General features: G+C 38.3%; 1 protein-coding gene across 1 annotated transcript in view; it reads right to left on the reverse strand.

Annotated features, from left to right (window-relative positions):
- SYNE2 (spectrin repeat containing nuclear envelope protein 2) overlaps positions 1–17855 on the reverse strand; it is a 3814665-nt gene that overhangs the window by 1991485 nt on the left and 1805325 nt on the right. The window contains exon 56 of the mRNA XM_044073561.1: positions 15338–15493. Within this exon, the coding sequence (XP_043929496.1) occupies positions 15338–15493 (156 nt within the window). The remainder of the gene's footprint in view (positions 1–15337; positions 15494–17855) is intronic.

Genomic DNA, 17855 nt, shown 5'->3' on the forward strand with positions numbered 1-17855 from the left:
AGACCAGGTTCAAGGCAGCAGAAAGCACCCCTGTCCTACTAGGCTATAACTCATTCCGCACCTTTCGGCCCCAAAACTTGGACTGAAGCTCCAAAGACTGTGGTGTTTCTATATGCATAAAGGATGCACACACCTCCAGACTGGTAGCCTAACATAATGCATCTGAGATACATCAGGTGCAGCTAACGTTGGGTAAGACAGCGATTCAGGTCATAGCCTGCTATAGGCCCCCTACCATGTCCCAAGACTCACACTCCATGTTCCTAAGCACCCTGGAGAATATTGAGGTCCAACCTAACACTCTCATACTGGGCAACTTCAACTACCCCTCCATTAACTGGGAAAACTACTCATATACCAGTACACTTGCCCGTTTCCTGGAATTCATTAATTCCAGTGCCCTGGACTAGCTCATTCTTACCCCCACTAGAGGTAGCAATATCCTTGACCTGGTCATTACTAACATGAGCAAACACTGCTCTACATCAATAATCAACTCCTCCCTGGTTAGATCCGACCGAAAACTAATCACCTTGGAAATCCACCACCCCCCCCCCACAAAGGTAACCACCATGAAAACCTTCTCCAAAGCTAACTTTGGGCTCCTAAAACAGAGGTGGCTAACTCCACGGCACCCATGCAAATGGAGATCAGTTGCATGACCACCGAATCATACACCAATGCACTGTACAAACAAGTACACAAATGCATGGATCTCACCATACCCAATAGAACCAAGATCCACTCCTCCAAAAAAAAGGAAGCCAATCTGGTGGTCCCCTGCCATAAAGAAACTCTACAACAGAAGGAGGAAACTGATGCGGAATAAGGTGAAGTCCCAAGACTGGTATCAGCCTCAACAAAAAGTTGAGATCCCTCACCAAATCCTCTTAAGCTAGCTATGAAAACAGAATTGCAGCAGATAGTAAAGAAAACCACAAAGCCTTCTATAGTTATGTAAAGAATCTCCATGGCAATACCCATATTTGCTCTGAGCTACTGCACAATGATACCTCCTATACCGAGCCAACAGATATTGCCAATATACTGGCCAACAGATTCAGTGCCAACTTTACCCCTTTCTCCCCCACCAAGGGACCAGTCACAATACCAGAAGATTGCCAGGCACCCAGTATTACTGCTGCACAGGTTAAAACATCACAGTCCAAGGCCAAGAATACAGCTTCTATGGGACCTGACAATATCCCTGGCTGTGTTCTACATGAACTACAGAGTGAACCGGCACCTCACCTGTGTGCCCTGTTCAATCACAACCTCACCTCAGGTTTTGTCCCTATCGAATGGTGCACTGCTACAGTCATTCCTCTCAACAAAGGAGGAGTGACTACAGACCCTGTGAACTATCGCTCCATTAGCCTGACGAGTCTGACATGCAAAGCTATGGAACGCATCATCATGGACCTAATAAACAAGGATATAGGGAATCTCCTAACTCTGGATCCCACACACAGTTTTGTTTTGTGAAGGGTAGATCATGCCCGCTCAACCTGGTCAACTTCTTTGAGTCAGTCACCAGACCTGTGGATGAAGGCAAGATGGTTCATACAGCCTACCTTGATCTGGCCAAGGTCTTTGACACCATTCTCCACTCAGGAATCATAGAAAAATTCACTAAGGTAGGCATCAATCCCTATATCACTAGTTGGGTTGCAAACTGGCTCACAGGTAGAACCCACAGTGTGAAAGTAGCTGACTCTAAGTCAGACTGCTGACCAGTCACGAGTGGAATCCCACAGGGTTCGGTCCTGGATCCTGTCCTGTTTGGTATCTACTTCTCTGAAGTCCAGACCAACACGAAGGGACTCTGGCTGACAAAGTTCGCAGATAATTGCAAGTTGGAAGCTATTATTAATTCCTCAAGTGATGCTGACATCCTACAGAAAGGCCTCACTGAGACCAACGACTGGTGTCAGAACCATGGCCTTAATCTCAATGCCAAAAAATGTGTCGTCATCTTCTTTGGAAAAAAAAAAAACAGTTCCCATGAATTACCACATTGATGGTAGTCCACTGAACACAGAAGGTGTTATAAGACATCTGGGAACACAGGTTGACAGCAACCTATCTTTTGACCACCACATTGCCACTGTGGTCAGAAAGTCCTTCTATGTGGCACATCTCATTATTATGGGTTGTGCATCCAGGAAGAAAGAGGTTATTGTCTCCCTCTACTCTTCCCTCATTAGGCCAATCATTGAGTACAATGCCCCATTTGGCATGTACCTCACTAAACACCAGCAACAACTAGAGAGGCCACAAAAGTACCTCACAAAGAGGATCCTAGGCCTTAAACATTTGTCCTATATGGACAGACTAAAAAAACTCCAACTATTCTCTGTCTCTAGTATCACCTACTTACAGGCGATCTCTGCTTGACTTACAAAGCCATGTCTGACCCAGCTCTGTTAGAAATGCTGCATCTAAAGAAATCCCAATCCCTCCGCACCACACGCTCCAGAAACCTCAACCTTATTACCACAATCAAAGGAACATGCTGAAGGGACAGGTTCATAACTCAGAGACTGCCCATGCTATGGAATAGACTTCCCATACATGTCAAGCAGAGCACCTCACTGGCCCTCTTTAAGAGAAATCTTGATGAGTGGATGGGAAATAGAAAATTCACCCCAGGGATCACTCCCGTGGCTTTACTTGACAGAGGCACTGGGAACTAAGGTCGGGTGGCACGATGCCAGTGTAATCCTATGGGCTAGGCTTGTAAAGGTTCCAGGGCCATTAGTCTAGTACACACCTATGAACCTATGAAAGTTAATACAGCTTCTCAACTGTAAAGCCAATGGAGAGGGAGTATATCTCTATCATTTAGGAAAAGGACAGCTACCACTTAATTTGCTCCAAAATCTTCTTTATATGAATACTGATATTGCAGGTTATATAATCTATTTATGACAAAATGAAGAACAAGGTATTTTAAGCATCCATACTGAAATTCCTGAGACATCAAACAAATCAAAAGAAAGACTGCAAATACAGGAGAAGAATGAATATCGAACATCACTCTTCTCCTTAAACTTATTTTATGCAGCCCCTCCACCCCTTAACATGGGGAGCAAGTCCCCACATCCCCCAACTTATACATACCAACTCCAAAATCACCTCAGAGGAAAGGGAATATTCAGAGAAAGGGTGATCTTGGAATTAATATATGCAATTCTGGATTTTCATTTTTTTCTACCTCCATATTTTGGTACTCAACAATCCTAGCACTGGTGTTTTAAAAAAGTTAACATATTTTAAGTTCACAGACACTTGCCTTTTCATTCTTTAAGAGAAAAAATGCCTTAAAACCTTTAGAAAATAAGAACACTTGGTCTTGTTAAAATCATGTAAATCTCTCAGGATTTTTTATCATGAACTGTGCCAAAAAATAGTACAAATAGCTTGCCTGTTATTGTGTTTGCCATTTTTTAATGCAATAACAAGTTTGTTACCCTGAATAGGATGAACATGGGGACAAATAATTAAATGTGTCAAGAAAACATAGGTTCATAAACAAGTACTAGGCTATCTGCCCCTGGAGACCATTTTAAGCCTAACCAGTTTCCCTTTATGTGCTTGAAATAACCTTTTCAATTTGTTATAGGCTGGTCTTATCTATCTCATGGTTGATAATTATATATTACCCCTAAATAAGAAAAATTGGGCTCACACCATAGATAATTTCAGAGGATTCATGAACGGGATAAAGCTTTTAGGAGCTGCCTCTATCCATTAGTAATATGAAGGCAGTCCTGAGGTAAATTTTCTGTTTGCCATACATAGATCTAAACAGCGCTTAAAAACGGACATGGATGAACTTTGTTCATGGTATCTTCTATGAAATATACCTATCCCTCCAAACCGTTCTGCTACTGTTGCAGAAGAAATTTAGATCCCTAGACTGTGTATTTCTAATGCCATTTGACTTGTTAATGTGCAGTAAATACATTAGTAATGGGTCGAAGAATGCCTTGTATACCACACACAGTTTACCTCTTGGCAGTCTGTAGGATACTGCGTACGGTAACGTGGCTTTCTTTGAGTCAGTTCATGCAGGGCATGTTGTTTACACCTTGTAGCCTTTTAGTAAGGTACATCAGTTGGCAATCCAGTTGTTGCATGTGTCTGGACAGATACATGCCAAAGGAGGCATTATGTTCAATGACTGTCCCAATGAGGCCTGAGTAAAGGGGGACAATGATATTCCTAGATCTAGACACAATAGCTCTGTTTAGAATTTGTGCAACATAGAAAGACATCTTTACAACAGCAGACGCATGTTGGTCAAAAGTTAGGTCACTGTCCACATAAATTCCTAAATTCCAAACAACCGGGTTAACTCTGAGGGGACTACTGTCAATGTGGCAGCACCTGGGGTCAATGAATTTCAAAGGCTGCAATAATGTACTTTTTGGCATTTAGTTTCAGACCATGATTTTGACACCAGTTATTTATTTGGGACAAACCTTCCTGAAGGATGCCTAAGTCATTTGGAGATTCAGTGAATGCTCACAGCTTACAGTCACCTGCAAACTTTGTTAGCTAGAGTCCTTTGGTATTTGCTTTTACTTCAAAAAAGTAGATGCCCAACAGCAGAGGTTCCAGAAACATGGGGGACTCCACCAGTGACTGATCCCTTTGTGAAGTCGAAGTTAACGTCCCTTACTTTGATTAATTGTCTTATCTGTCAGCTAGTTGGCAATCCAGCAGGTAACACAGGGGTTTATTCTCAGTTAATTTGGTTTTCTACTATGGCTGGGTAGGGAATTGTGTCAAAAGCTTTGGTCAGGTCAAGATATGCGGTGTGTACAATTTTGCCTTCATCTATTGCTTTGGTGGCCTTTACAAAAAATCCATCAAGTTAAGAACACATGACCTGCCCTTGATGAATCCAAACTGAGAGGGGTGTAGTGTTTGGAGGTTCCCTATGCCCTGACTGATTAATGCCATGATAAGTCTTTCCATGGTTTTTGCATATGAGGCTGATAAGACGTAGGGGTCTGTAATTGCCTGGGGCTGTGGAAGGTCCTCACTTATGCAGGGATATGACTGTAGCTATTCTTCATTCGCTTAGTACAAAACCTGTATGGAGACTAAGACAGAACTGTGCTGTTAGGGGTGTGGCTAAATCATGCTTCATGGTGCTTCAGATACATCTATTGATATCATCAAGACCCATCAATGTAGCACTTTTAGGACTTGGTCTTGAGTGATAGATGGAGGTGAGCCAGTTTCAGGTATATCATGAGGGACAGTAGGGAGGAGAGAGGTATAATTAGAGCTACGTTTATCGGCCAGTAGGTTTGCTATATCTTCAATTTCATTGTAGGTAACATCACTCACAATCAGCTCAACATTGCTGCATTGTGCTTTTGAGATTACAAACATAACTAAAAAAATGCTTTGTGATTTTCTTTGACCTGGCTAGTTATTTTAGCCTCAAACTTGACTTTGGTGGACTTTAAGTTTCTGAGTTGTTTGTTTATTTCAGTGACAAGGGCTCTAACATTCTGGGAATTACTCTTCTTACTTTTCAAAAATTATTTTCCTTTTATTATAAAGTTTGATGATATTAATATCCCACCATGTGGGTTTGTTTCAGGGGGTTGCCTGCACTTGTTCCTATGGGGTACAGCTGTATTTATGCAGCTGTTTACATGCTGGTACAGTGTGGTGGTGTACATTTCTGTGTATTCAATTAATTTAACTGGGTTTGATGGGGATTTGGAGCTTGCCAGTGTATCACTTAGGAGGAGATAGTTTGTCTTAAAGAAATTTCTAAAGGTACCTTGGTTGGAAGGGATCTCTGGTTTCAGTTTTATTTTGAAGGAGACTGGTTTATGGTCAGAGCTAAAAAGTGATGAAGATACCAAGGGATGGTGAAAGATGCTCTCATATTACTAAGGACAACATCCAATACAATGCTATTCACCCAGTGGGTACTTTGACTAATTGTTCCAGGGCATTTGCACTGACAAAGTCCAGGAATCTCTATGCTTGTGCATAAGTGGTGGTGGTATCATTTTCCCACTCTACAGTTAGATAGCTTAGATCACCTAGAAAAATGGTACCGTGTCTAATATTGAGTAATTCTAGTTCCTATCGATAGACATTGTGGCGTTCTTTTGTTATAGGGTGAGTTCTATTGCTAGCTTATATATGTATATATAGCCTTTTTTGATGGTTATTTGGACATAAAGAAGCTCTAGTGCATCATGCTGCTTTGCCTTATGTATCTCTTCTGGATGTAGATTGATAAATTTCCACCTTTCTTCTCCTCCTGTGCTGTAGCTAGTCTAAAAGCATGAAAGTATTAAAGCCCTACACAGCTGGAGTGCTCTCCACTATTTTAAACCATGTATCAGTCACTACACAGAAGTCAATGTCTTCTTGGGTAAGAAGGGCTTGTAGGGAGTGGAGTTTCTTCTTCTTAAGGCTCCTAGCACTGATCAGTAATGCCTTCATATTTTCCTTTGTTTGTTTCATTATACTGGTAGGTTTGTTAGGCTGGCATTGCCTAAAAAAAAGCCACAATGGGGGTGGCAAATGTCTTTGCCAATGATCAAAACCCTAGAAGGGACAGATGCAGACCATCCCTGGTGAAGCAGCATGGTCTGATGATCATATCATCCCAAGCTGGTAAATATTGGACTCCCTTTGAATGACATCTAAAACTAGGCCAATTGTTTTTTTGCTCACATTGCAGCATCCTCCCTGGAGATGGCAGAATGTTGCTCAATGTTAGGCTCATATCTGCCTAGTCTGAAATCTCCATCATGTTCTTCTTCTTATAATCTGGAGAGGTACACTTCAAGTCATTGACACCTTCGCGAACTATGACAGAATCATACTGGTACTTGTTCAAGGACTTGAGTGCATGTGTGATCTGATGGATCCTGGTACCAGACTAGCAACTAACTATAACTCTTTCCTTGCTCTGTCTCATAAGAGGCACATCTGCATGTCTTAAAATAGTCACCTATAACAAGAATGTTTGGTTGCATCAATACCTGCCTTACAAGCTCAGCATCTGTGGCTTTGGGACGCCTTATGCTATGTGACGAAGTAGGGTTAACATGCTGAGTGTGCTTTGTGCCTGTGTTATGTATTGGAGGTCTTTGAGGTTTAGGCAAGTTAAGTTCTAGAAACTCAGCATATGATGGATTATATGTATTGTGATGGCCTTGCAGAGGTGTGATGTGTGGAGTACTGCTGATGATTTTGGTATCTGAGTTTACTGTGTGTGAAATATTTGCCTCCAAGGATATTTTATATATATATATATATATATATATATATATATATATATATATATATATATATATATACATACATCCCTCACACAGTGTTATGCTGTTTGAGTAATGGATGATTATTAAGACAGCATGTGACAATTCCTACACTACTGCAAAATACCCATCTCAATCAGGCTGGCTAGAGAAGTTGTGGGGAAGTGCTGACCCTTGCTGCTGATAAGAATGATTCTGAGGGCAGGGGTAACTATAACTGTTTGGAGTTCGGTTTTAGAATGACATTTGGGTGGAGTTACTACTGAGTAATTAAATTTCAATACAAAACAACTAGACTGGATTTCTTTATCTGCCACCAGCAAGAACCAGTAAACAAATTATAGTAAAAAATATCCTAATTTGATACTAAAATCCGTGCAAGCATTATCAATGCACTCAGTATTTTATATTTATTATATATATATATATATATATATATATATATATATATATATATATATATATATAATAATTTTATCAAAGGTCTTTTAGCCTGGTGAATAGTTCAAGGGGAAAGACTTTGCAAAGTGATACTTATGTGTTTACTGTCAACAGCCAATAAATGGGAAGAGGGATGGAGGGAATTATGTTGTCAAGTTATCATAAAGTGCAGGCAGCAACAGTAAACATTAAGTAAATATAAACAAGGTGATCATGTCTCTGTTCAGGCTGCATTGAAAGGTGGTGAGAAAATAAAGAAATAAGGGTAATTAGTGCCTGATCCCCCTTACAGTCTTTTCAAAGACACTGAAGGTGTAGCCTTGAGATGGACCACAACAGCAAAGAGATTCCTCAGAGACAGCTCTAATAATTACACTGCTACTACTGAGGAGGTTCTGTCAAGTACATATCTTCCAGAGAAGTCCTTCTGATGACCTGTCAGTCATCCTAGTCTAAAAGCTTACATTTCCACATATTAAAATATACAAACAAACATTGCTACTTGCAGATTTTTCTTTATGCTGCCTGGATGCCTTTATGTATGTTTGTTTCCATGCATCTTTGCTATCCAGTAGTCAAGATCTGTCCACTGAACTGCCCAGATCATAGTCATCCTGTGATAAACCACTAGAGTGTCTTCTTTCCAGCTAATTGTATCTGTACCTCATGATCCAATGGGTCAGCATGTCACCACCAGAGAAGGTTCCCCATAAACATACGAGCATATGACTAAGATGACAAAAAGAAAAGACAAAAAGTCCACAAATTGTACTCCATAAGGTAACCAGTTCCTAAATATCTACCACTTGCACTGCTGCCCCTTTTCCCATATGTCCTATGCTTTTTTGAGTCCCTCAGCTAACAGAACTCCCCCTAGTGCTTCCATCAGACTTCATTGAAAATGGATCTACCCAAACGGACATTTCTAGTTACCTAATGTGCATAAAAAAAAAAAATATGTAAAATGTTCCATGGTCTCACCACCCCATCCATCTAAAACCAGTATTTTTGCAAGTCTGAGTTGAAACTCATCCCCTTAGGTTTTTACCTATGTCCTTGTCTACTTTTTTACCTCTATGCACTCATCCACCCTCTGAATGTACTCTGTCCACATAATGTTTCTTCATGTCTTTCCTTTAACACAGGAATGCATCTAAAGTAGTCTGGGTCTTTCTTATTTTCCAAACCTCTCACAGCCTTCTTCCACTTTGTAGCCCTACTGTGTGCAATCTTACTAGTATGAGAAACTTCTCAGAAAAAAACAGGGACGGTCCCCTGTTGTTGAAGGAAGTAGTAGTCCACAAAAACTGACAGACCAAAAAGATCCATAAATATGTTACAATGGACTATTCAGGATAAGAAATAAATCATGTATTGTTACTGTTATACAAGATGCCCAGAATTCCTAAATATAAGATATTCAAAAAGACTATGAGAGAAATTAGAGGAGAGAAAAACACTTGCACAAGAAATCCTGTCAAAAGCTTCAAATGCAAATTTGTGTTCATAAATATAATAAGATTCATGAAAAACATTATAAAGACCAAGAAACATTTGGCTGTATGGAAAAAGAAGCAACTGAGGAAGTGTGAAAATATAAAGAATAAAACCCGCAGATTTTTGAAAGGTATAAAAATGAAACATAGACATGGGAAAGAAAGAGAGATCGGACATGGTACAATATTTATGCAAATGAGAAAGCCAAATTAATTAGTACAAAAAAAAAGCAGCCCCAAAGATAACAAGAGAAATACAGGCAAAGGAACCCAGATATGGAAAATTTACAATACAAAAAGTAAAATCACAAAGGGGGAATGTAGAACAGAAGATTAGTAAATTCAAAGTTAAACAAATAGGAGCTGAAGTTATGGAATACTTGTAAAGTGAAGGATTTACTGTAGAAAGCCTAACACAGGTATTGTCACAGCATGCTGGAATAATGAATGCCCAAAGTAAGGAGAAATAGGTAGAGTGGGAGACATCCGAAGAAGAAATATTGAAATGGGAAAGAAAAAGAGATTTAATATGGTGCAATATTTATCCAAAGGAGAAAGCAAAACTCATTAATACAAAAATGGCAGCACCAAAGATATTTGAAGAGAAATGCAGGTAAAGGCATCTGGATATGGAAAATGATGCAGTACAAAAAAATAGGAAAACAAAGGGGGAACCAGAAAAAAAGGATTATTAATGGAGAAAATAAGAAATAGAAATTAAGTTATAGATTATCTGCAAAGTGAAGGATTTAGTGTAGAAAATCCAGCTCTGGTAACGTCACAGCATAATGGAACAATTCCCCAAATTACAGAGAAACAGATGGAAGCATCTGATAAGCTGTCCAATGAAGACACTCTAGAGCCTTTAGCAGAAAACCTGTACAAAAGTCCAGATGGAGTCACACCGCAAGGGAAGGAGCAAGAAACAGTGGCAATGCCTACACTAAGTGTACACAATCTGTGTTCAAGAACATTCATATCACATTTGTTGTGCTGAATGGATAGAATAAAAAGAAACAGTAATAAGTTCAAACATACAGAATATAAATGGAATGAAATAATAGCCACAGAAATTGAAATAAACTTAAGAAAAGCTCCTAAGTGGAAAACCTCAGGCTCAAATACCATACCTAACTTCTAGCTAAAAGTATTAACATCTTTACACAAAAGATTTAATCCCGAGTAAGAACTACTTACATGCACATTCCAGACACCAGTCTAGCTAACAACAGGAAAAACGATACTCCTCCTTAAGACTGAATCTGCAAGCTATCCTAAAAACTATAGACCAATAACATGCCTTTCAAAAATGTATAAACTATATACTGGAATTGATGTTGATAGAGTTTATAGTCATTTAGTAAAAAACTCAATCATGGCAACAGAGAAAAAGGTAACAAAAGAAAGTCATATGGAACAGGGGATCATTTGTTGTTAAAGTCATAACGGAGAATTGTAAAAAGGGGACAAAATCTAAGTATGGCACAGATACATTACAAAAAAGCATCTGACAGCATCCCGCATTCATGGATAAAGTAGTACTTACAGATATATAAGGTACACTCTGCAATTATCAGTTACATTATGGTGACCATGAAACAACTGAAAACCACTGTGAGGCTAAGCCATGGTGAAGGACAAATTATTATCCAAGGCATAAAAATTCAAATGGAGATATTAATACATTAAGATGTCTACTTGACATATTAGGTCAGGGTTACAATTTGGCTCCCAGAAAACAACAAAGTGCAACGGCTCTTTATCTTCTTTTTTGGATGATTTAAAACTGTATAGTTCATTAGATGAGGAGCTGAAAGCATTAGTGAAAGTGGTCAAAACATTCTCAGATGATACAAAAATGTCATTTGGTCTTGATAAATGTGCAAATGCAACATTAAAAGCAGGAAATCTGCAGCACCAACAAAATATTAGTCTGGGACAGCAATTTAATATAAAGAAACTTGAGAAGGAGGGAGTGCATAAATATTTGGGAATTGATGAAGGACTGGCAATAAAATATGAACAAATGTGAATAAAACTGAGTAAGGAACATTTCAGAAGACTAAACTTAATACTGAAAATAGTCATGATGTCTAGGAATAAAGTCCACTCTATAAACCAATTTACTTTTCCTGTTCTAACTTATAGTTTTAAGGCAACTGACTTGCCACAAAATGTATTGGATCAGCTGGACATGAAAACAAAATGAAATATAAAAATTAGTGTATACCAAGATCATATATTACTTATTCTGAAGAAGGTATGGGCTTTCTCAAAACTAATTACATGTAGAGATCTGCCGTCATAAGACTGTATACATATCTGCTTACTTTGCCAGATCCAAACACAGTAAAGGTTTTAACACATGAGGAGTACAGGTCTAATATGACTTCCCTGCTTAGTTTAGCAGAAGCATAGCTGTGTCAAGCAAGAAAGGAAATCACACCAGACACAGACAAAAATCAGGCAGTAACAAAACGTATTTAAAAAAAAAAAATATATATATATATATATATATATATATATATATATATATATATATAAGGATTAGGGTCAGATGAGAAGGCCAGAAATGTGGAAAAGGCATAAATATAGTTAAGTACAGAAAACTCCTGGAACAACCTTGTGTGATCTGATGCAGGAATGGTTAAGGAGAGGTGAATTTAAACCAAAAGGTGAATGGTTAATATTAGTGGTCCAGGACAGTGGACTTTGTACATATTGAGTTACAAAGAAAAAGACAAATGCAGGTTCTGCAAAACAGAACTGGAAACAGCCACACGTCCTGCTGCTTGGTTATTTAGACTAATGGCAGAAGGTCTGTATACAGAAAGACATAATAATGTAGCAAAACTGTTGCATTGGGGATAGTGCCAACACTACAATATTGAAGTAGCTGAGAAGCATTGAAAACATGAGACACAAAGAATTATAGAGACTGATTAAGTTTATATCACATGGAATCACCCATTACCCTCAGTTCAAGTAACAGATGTGAGAAAACCAGACATAATAGTCCAAGAAAAGAAGACAAAAGTAGCACTGATTACTGAAATTGCTACACCCAGTGACTACAGTGTCTTACATACAGAGGGATACAAAGTAATGAAATACTGGGATTTTCAGGCAGAAATGAGGGCAATGAATAGAAAGGATACTCAGACAGTTCCAATAGTAGTTGGAGCAATGGGTCTCATAAAGAATTTAGTTGTATTTAGATATGCTACCAATACATGTAACTCCACACAAATTGCAGAAGGAGTAAATTCTGGTCACACTGCTGGTGCTGAGAAGAGCACTTTTGGCAAACATCTCCATGAACTTTAATCAAACTTTGACTTATCAAAGGGATGGATTCCCATCATGGTAATAAAAGTCTTTTGGCTTTTCCTGGTTAGGGGTCGCCACAGCAGAACTCCCGTCTGCTAATGACTGGCAGTGGATTTTTACGGTGCTGAGTTGCCAGCCCGACACCCAACCTTCAAAGAAGGCACGCCCATTCACGCATGCACATACCTGCATGTCTTTTAACATCACTCAACCACAGGGAGGACATGCAGACTCCACACAGAAGGCGGTCCAGCCGAGAATCAAACGGGAGAACCTCTTGCTGTGAGGCAACAACGCTAACCACTGCACTGCCGCAGCCTACATTCCCTTAATGGTATTAGAAACCCAAAACACTTGGAGAAATTAAACTTTGAAAAAACTACATGCAGTACATGAATGAGCACTTGTATCTCTTGTCCAGTTATATGCCTTATCCAGCTTTTTTGTTACTTATTAATCCTGATTTCATTATGGAAATGTATGTTTTACACAGTTATGAAATGAAAAGGAACATACAACTCAACACCTATTTATTTACTGTATTTAGACTGAGTAGGTCCTGGGGGCCATTGTGATTTTTTTTTGTTACAGGAACCTTGGAACAAAGTTCTACTTTGAGAAATGAATATACAAACAATTATAAAACTAGTAAAACATCATGTCAAATTGTACTGTACTGTGTAGTCATTATATATATATATATATATATATATATATATATATATATATATACATATACGCAAACTAGTACAGCAAAGATTAATTACATTGACTAACAATAAGATTCTTATTAGAAGCAGCAGATCAGTAAAAAAAAACTGATGTTACATGAAAATGCATGCACATGTTCTAGAATGCTGTGCTCAGTACTGCTAACATACGTTACCAAAGTGACAGAAATGTTTTGCAACTTCCTTCTTCTTTTGATGACATCACCAGCAAAGATGCACAGCTATCCCTGATGCTCCAAAAGCCCTAAAAAGACATTCTTGCATTCCTGTGCAGACTGGAAACATACTGTACATATTTTGAACATGCTAACTAAATATGGAGCATTATGTGATAGTGGAAGAAACTTGGGTGGGTCCCTTTCCAGTCTTGTGTCAAGCTCCTCTAAAGTTGTTGGTATATACAAAACAGCATACTATAACTGTTCAGTTTTGGGAATATATAAAACAACATACTACAAGCGTTTAGTAGTATTGTGTGGAAGGGGCTCTACTTTGAAACAGTGAAGCACATCTAACCGAACATCATTTACCTGAGATAAAAATCGTTAAAACTGAAATTCCCAAATGGCAAAGTTTTCTCAGGGTAAGTAAACACTTGCCCGACACATGTTTTTCTACACTGAAGTGTGATCCTGGAGTTGGTATTTATATACTTAGGGAGAGGTGGGGGTGTAGCTACCCACCTAGGTTTGTTTTACTTACTTCGATTTGTGTTTTGTGACTTTGGGCATGTGTTTAGTTATCCTGGGAAAGTTCTCCATTCAGGAATTTCAGTTTTCTTGATTTTCGTCTCAGGAAAATGACATTCGCCGATATGGTCTTTGATGTCTCAAAGTAGATCTGTGCAAGGTAAGGTTACTGTACATTAAAAATGTAAGCTGAGTTGCAGAGGTGATCGATACAAACAATGGAGATGCATTCAAAGTGTAAACATATAACAAAATGCTAGTCATACACCGCAGTGTCCCATATTTTTCGCGTATGAACTTTGAGCAGCAGGAAGTTTAACAGCTACTGAACATACAGCCAGCAGATACACAAATGAAAAATGTTCTCCTAGTCTCCTCTTAAACACTTATGTCCTCTGTCACTTTCTTCACATGTCCTTTAGTCATTTTATGAGAACCTAGTGCTGAGTATATCTGGTCATTACTAGTGAAGTACCTCCAGAAATATAAAATAGTATCTGAAAAGTACTAGCATAGCCCAAAATAAATATATATATATATATATATATATATATATATATATATATATATATATATATATATATACACACACACACACACACACACACACACACACACACACACACACACACACACACACACACACATATACATACAGTAAACTCCCAGTTATCGGGGACTCAAGCAACCGGCACTATCAAGCAACCAGCATTTGATTGCCTTGCATGCCAGCATACGAGCCAATCAAAAATCCCAACGGGAAGCCTCTTCTGTTCAATGCATTGAGCAGAAGAGACTCCACTTTGTCATTTTTGATTGGCTCATATATACAAGCCAATCTAAAAATCGCAAAGCATATCTCAAGCAAAAACCTGCACATACACTTACCCGGTATCTACCAATCCCCACGGATGCCAGTTAAGTGAAGTTTTACTGTGTGTGTGTGTGTGTGTGTGTGTGTGTGTGTGTGTGTGTGTGTGTGTGTATATATATATATATATTTTTTTTTTTTTTGCCTCTGACAAGCTGAGCAAGGACGACATACACCTGATTACCCAGAAAGAATAAAAGCATATGAATGAATATGAAAACTGTGCCAGAACCCAAGGTCCTTCTGACTTCTTTCTCAATTAATTTAAGCTACAGAATGAGCATTATTCTGATTTTATTTCCACAGTGCTATAGGTGTATATAGTGATACAGGGAAGTAACAGAATATAAAATGCATTTTGCTCTAATAAATATTCTAACAAACAGAGGTATAATCTGACGTTCAAGGTCTAAAAAACAATAATAATCTAAAGTAATGCACATGCATGAAACATAAAAGTTTCCATTACCTTTTCTTGTACAGCACTGAGGATATTTCTGCATTCTTCCAACTGGACTTCAGTTTCAACAGGAACAATAGTATACATATCACAATACTTTGCTTGCAGCTTTTTCATGATATTTTCAATAGCTGCTTCCTGGGCATGGACTTTGCTCTGAAGTTCCTATAAAATAGTAAAGTAATTTGGGGACATTTGAGAAAAACTGCAATGATAAGTTTATACTTAAATACACAATATAACCAAGTATGACTGTAATTGTCCCTGTGTTCACCCAAGCCTGTGAAGGGATGAGGTAAGTATTATGAGACTACAGAAAGAGACACTGTTCTGGGCATTTGAATTTTAGCAGATGTGCTTCATTCTTGCTGTGCCCTTGCCTGTTTAAACTATTTAGTTCACAAAGCATGCCAAATTATGAAGAAAAGACCTAGCAACTGAACAGGTTATCAACAATATAGTCTCTGTAACACATGGTAATGGATGCTCTGAAAGCAAATGAGCATTAATTTATCTGGTTGCATCTCTTCAGATCTTGGGGTTATTAACAATTAAACAAATTACACAGTCCTCCTTTAAACCACATGGAAACATTCCAGCATCCTTCATACATTGACAATACAAATTGGAAGGTGAGGTTTGGAAACGCAGTGTTCCCTATCATTTCATTGTACAGAGGCACCATTTTCAGACTGTAAGCTCCCATTCTGCTGAAGGAATGCAGGTTGTGTAAGACAAAAAGAGTTTTGTTAGTCACATATAAAAAGTGCCATACTTTGCACCTCCTTCCTACACTAGCACTGTTGACAGCAGTAGTATAACATTTTAAACGTAGAGAGCTTACCAGCACTGTTTCCCTAGGCTGTCTTTTTCCATTCACTTTTTCTCTAAAAGAACTGTGCTAATAAACATTCTTTTCAACACACGGTCATTTTTTGAGAAATTTCACTTTTGACAAAAACTCGTACACGTTGCACCTCCATTACTGCTCTTTTTTGTAATGATATCCAAAGTGGAACTGAAATCTTGTTGGACCTCATGCACAGGATATTCACACTGTTACAAGTCCACTGGAAATATATTGCACACATTGCAACACTTACATAGTATACTCATTAACTGACTCTCTGGGTGATCTCTAGGCTGGTGCCTACCTCAAACCAAAGTCAAAGACAAAAAGAAAAACACAATATATCCTTTGAACTGCTAAACTTAAGCAAAGAGCTTATACAGTTCCTTGCCACAGACTAAATACTAAACACAATCATGCTGCAGTGCTTACAGTATCATTGCTTCCTAAATGAATCCTGGTTCTGCACTTAAAACAATCGGTAATTATTAAACACTTCTGATCCTGCCCCAAAAGCTTGCACCTGGGACAACTGACCCCTTTGCCACAACCTAGTTACCATACTGTATTCATTCTAAAATGTAGTATTCTTATCACTGTATACTAATACCATACGTTTTCACTTCTCTGACTTTTATGCACTGCATCTTGACGTTAACTTTTATTTATTTTTTTTTAACTTCATTGTAACTATGAACAAAATAAAAATGCAAAAATGAACATCAGGAAACCACAGTACAGAGTACTTTATTACAAAAACATGATTACAGGCATACCCCTCAAGTACCCAGATTTTCACAGAATGTTCGGATTTTTGGCTCATATTTTTGGTCTTTTCCTCATAAAATTTGTGGTTTTCTGGCAAATCACTGGGGTGATCTGAGGACTGAAGTCACTAAATAATGACATACTGCTGAGTTTCAGACTTCATATCCTACATAAAATATATGTTAAAACAAATCTTGTTACTATAGCAACTGTCTAAGTTTATAAAAGCAATATTTAAAATATGCCCCTGTTTTTGGGCTTTTACCCGCCCCCCCCATCTTGTCAGGCTTTGTCCAGATTTTTTGCACTACGAGGTTGAGAGGTATGACTACAGGTATTTCCATGCTCAAGTCACTTTATCAAGTGAGTGCCATGGTTTTATGAGCTTCGGTTTGTTTTATTTCTAGATTGTTAGTTCACAGTTCTGGATTTACTCCTGGTTATTCCTTTATTTTGATATTTTTTGTAACTATGCTGAGTCTGAAAAAGGACTTCCATATTCCAGTGTACCTACTGCGAAAAACAGACAGCTTAGTTAATATGATAAACTGATAGAGAGACAGACAGACAAGTAAACACAGATACATAAAATAAACAGTCTTTTACCACTACTTCTTTCTCATCCTCAGGTCTCTTGAACCTAAAGACCTAAGCTTCTGCCCATTGTCTTCGACATCTGTACACCTACACAAACTCTTTTAGAAAAGGAACTAGAGATGGGACATAGAGTTCAGTTCAGAGGTCATCAAAATATGCACAAGAGGTGGAGGTGCACTTGAGTGGTGCTTGAAGTAGGTTACTTCCTCAAATTGCTTCTTATGATTAGAGGAGAAATCTGTTCAAAATAACACTGAATTGATAAATTCAGTGCTAAGTTTAGCCTAATGTTGAGAGAAAGTTGCATCCCTT

Source organism: Protopterus annectens, chromosome 6.part0, assembly GCF_019279795.1.
Source record: "Protopterus annectens isolate FY-2018-M chromosome 6.part0, PAN1.0, whole genome shotgun sequence".
NCBI classification, from domain to species: Eukaryota; Metazoa; Chordata; order Ceratodontiformes; family Protopteridae; genus Protopterus; species Protopterus annectens.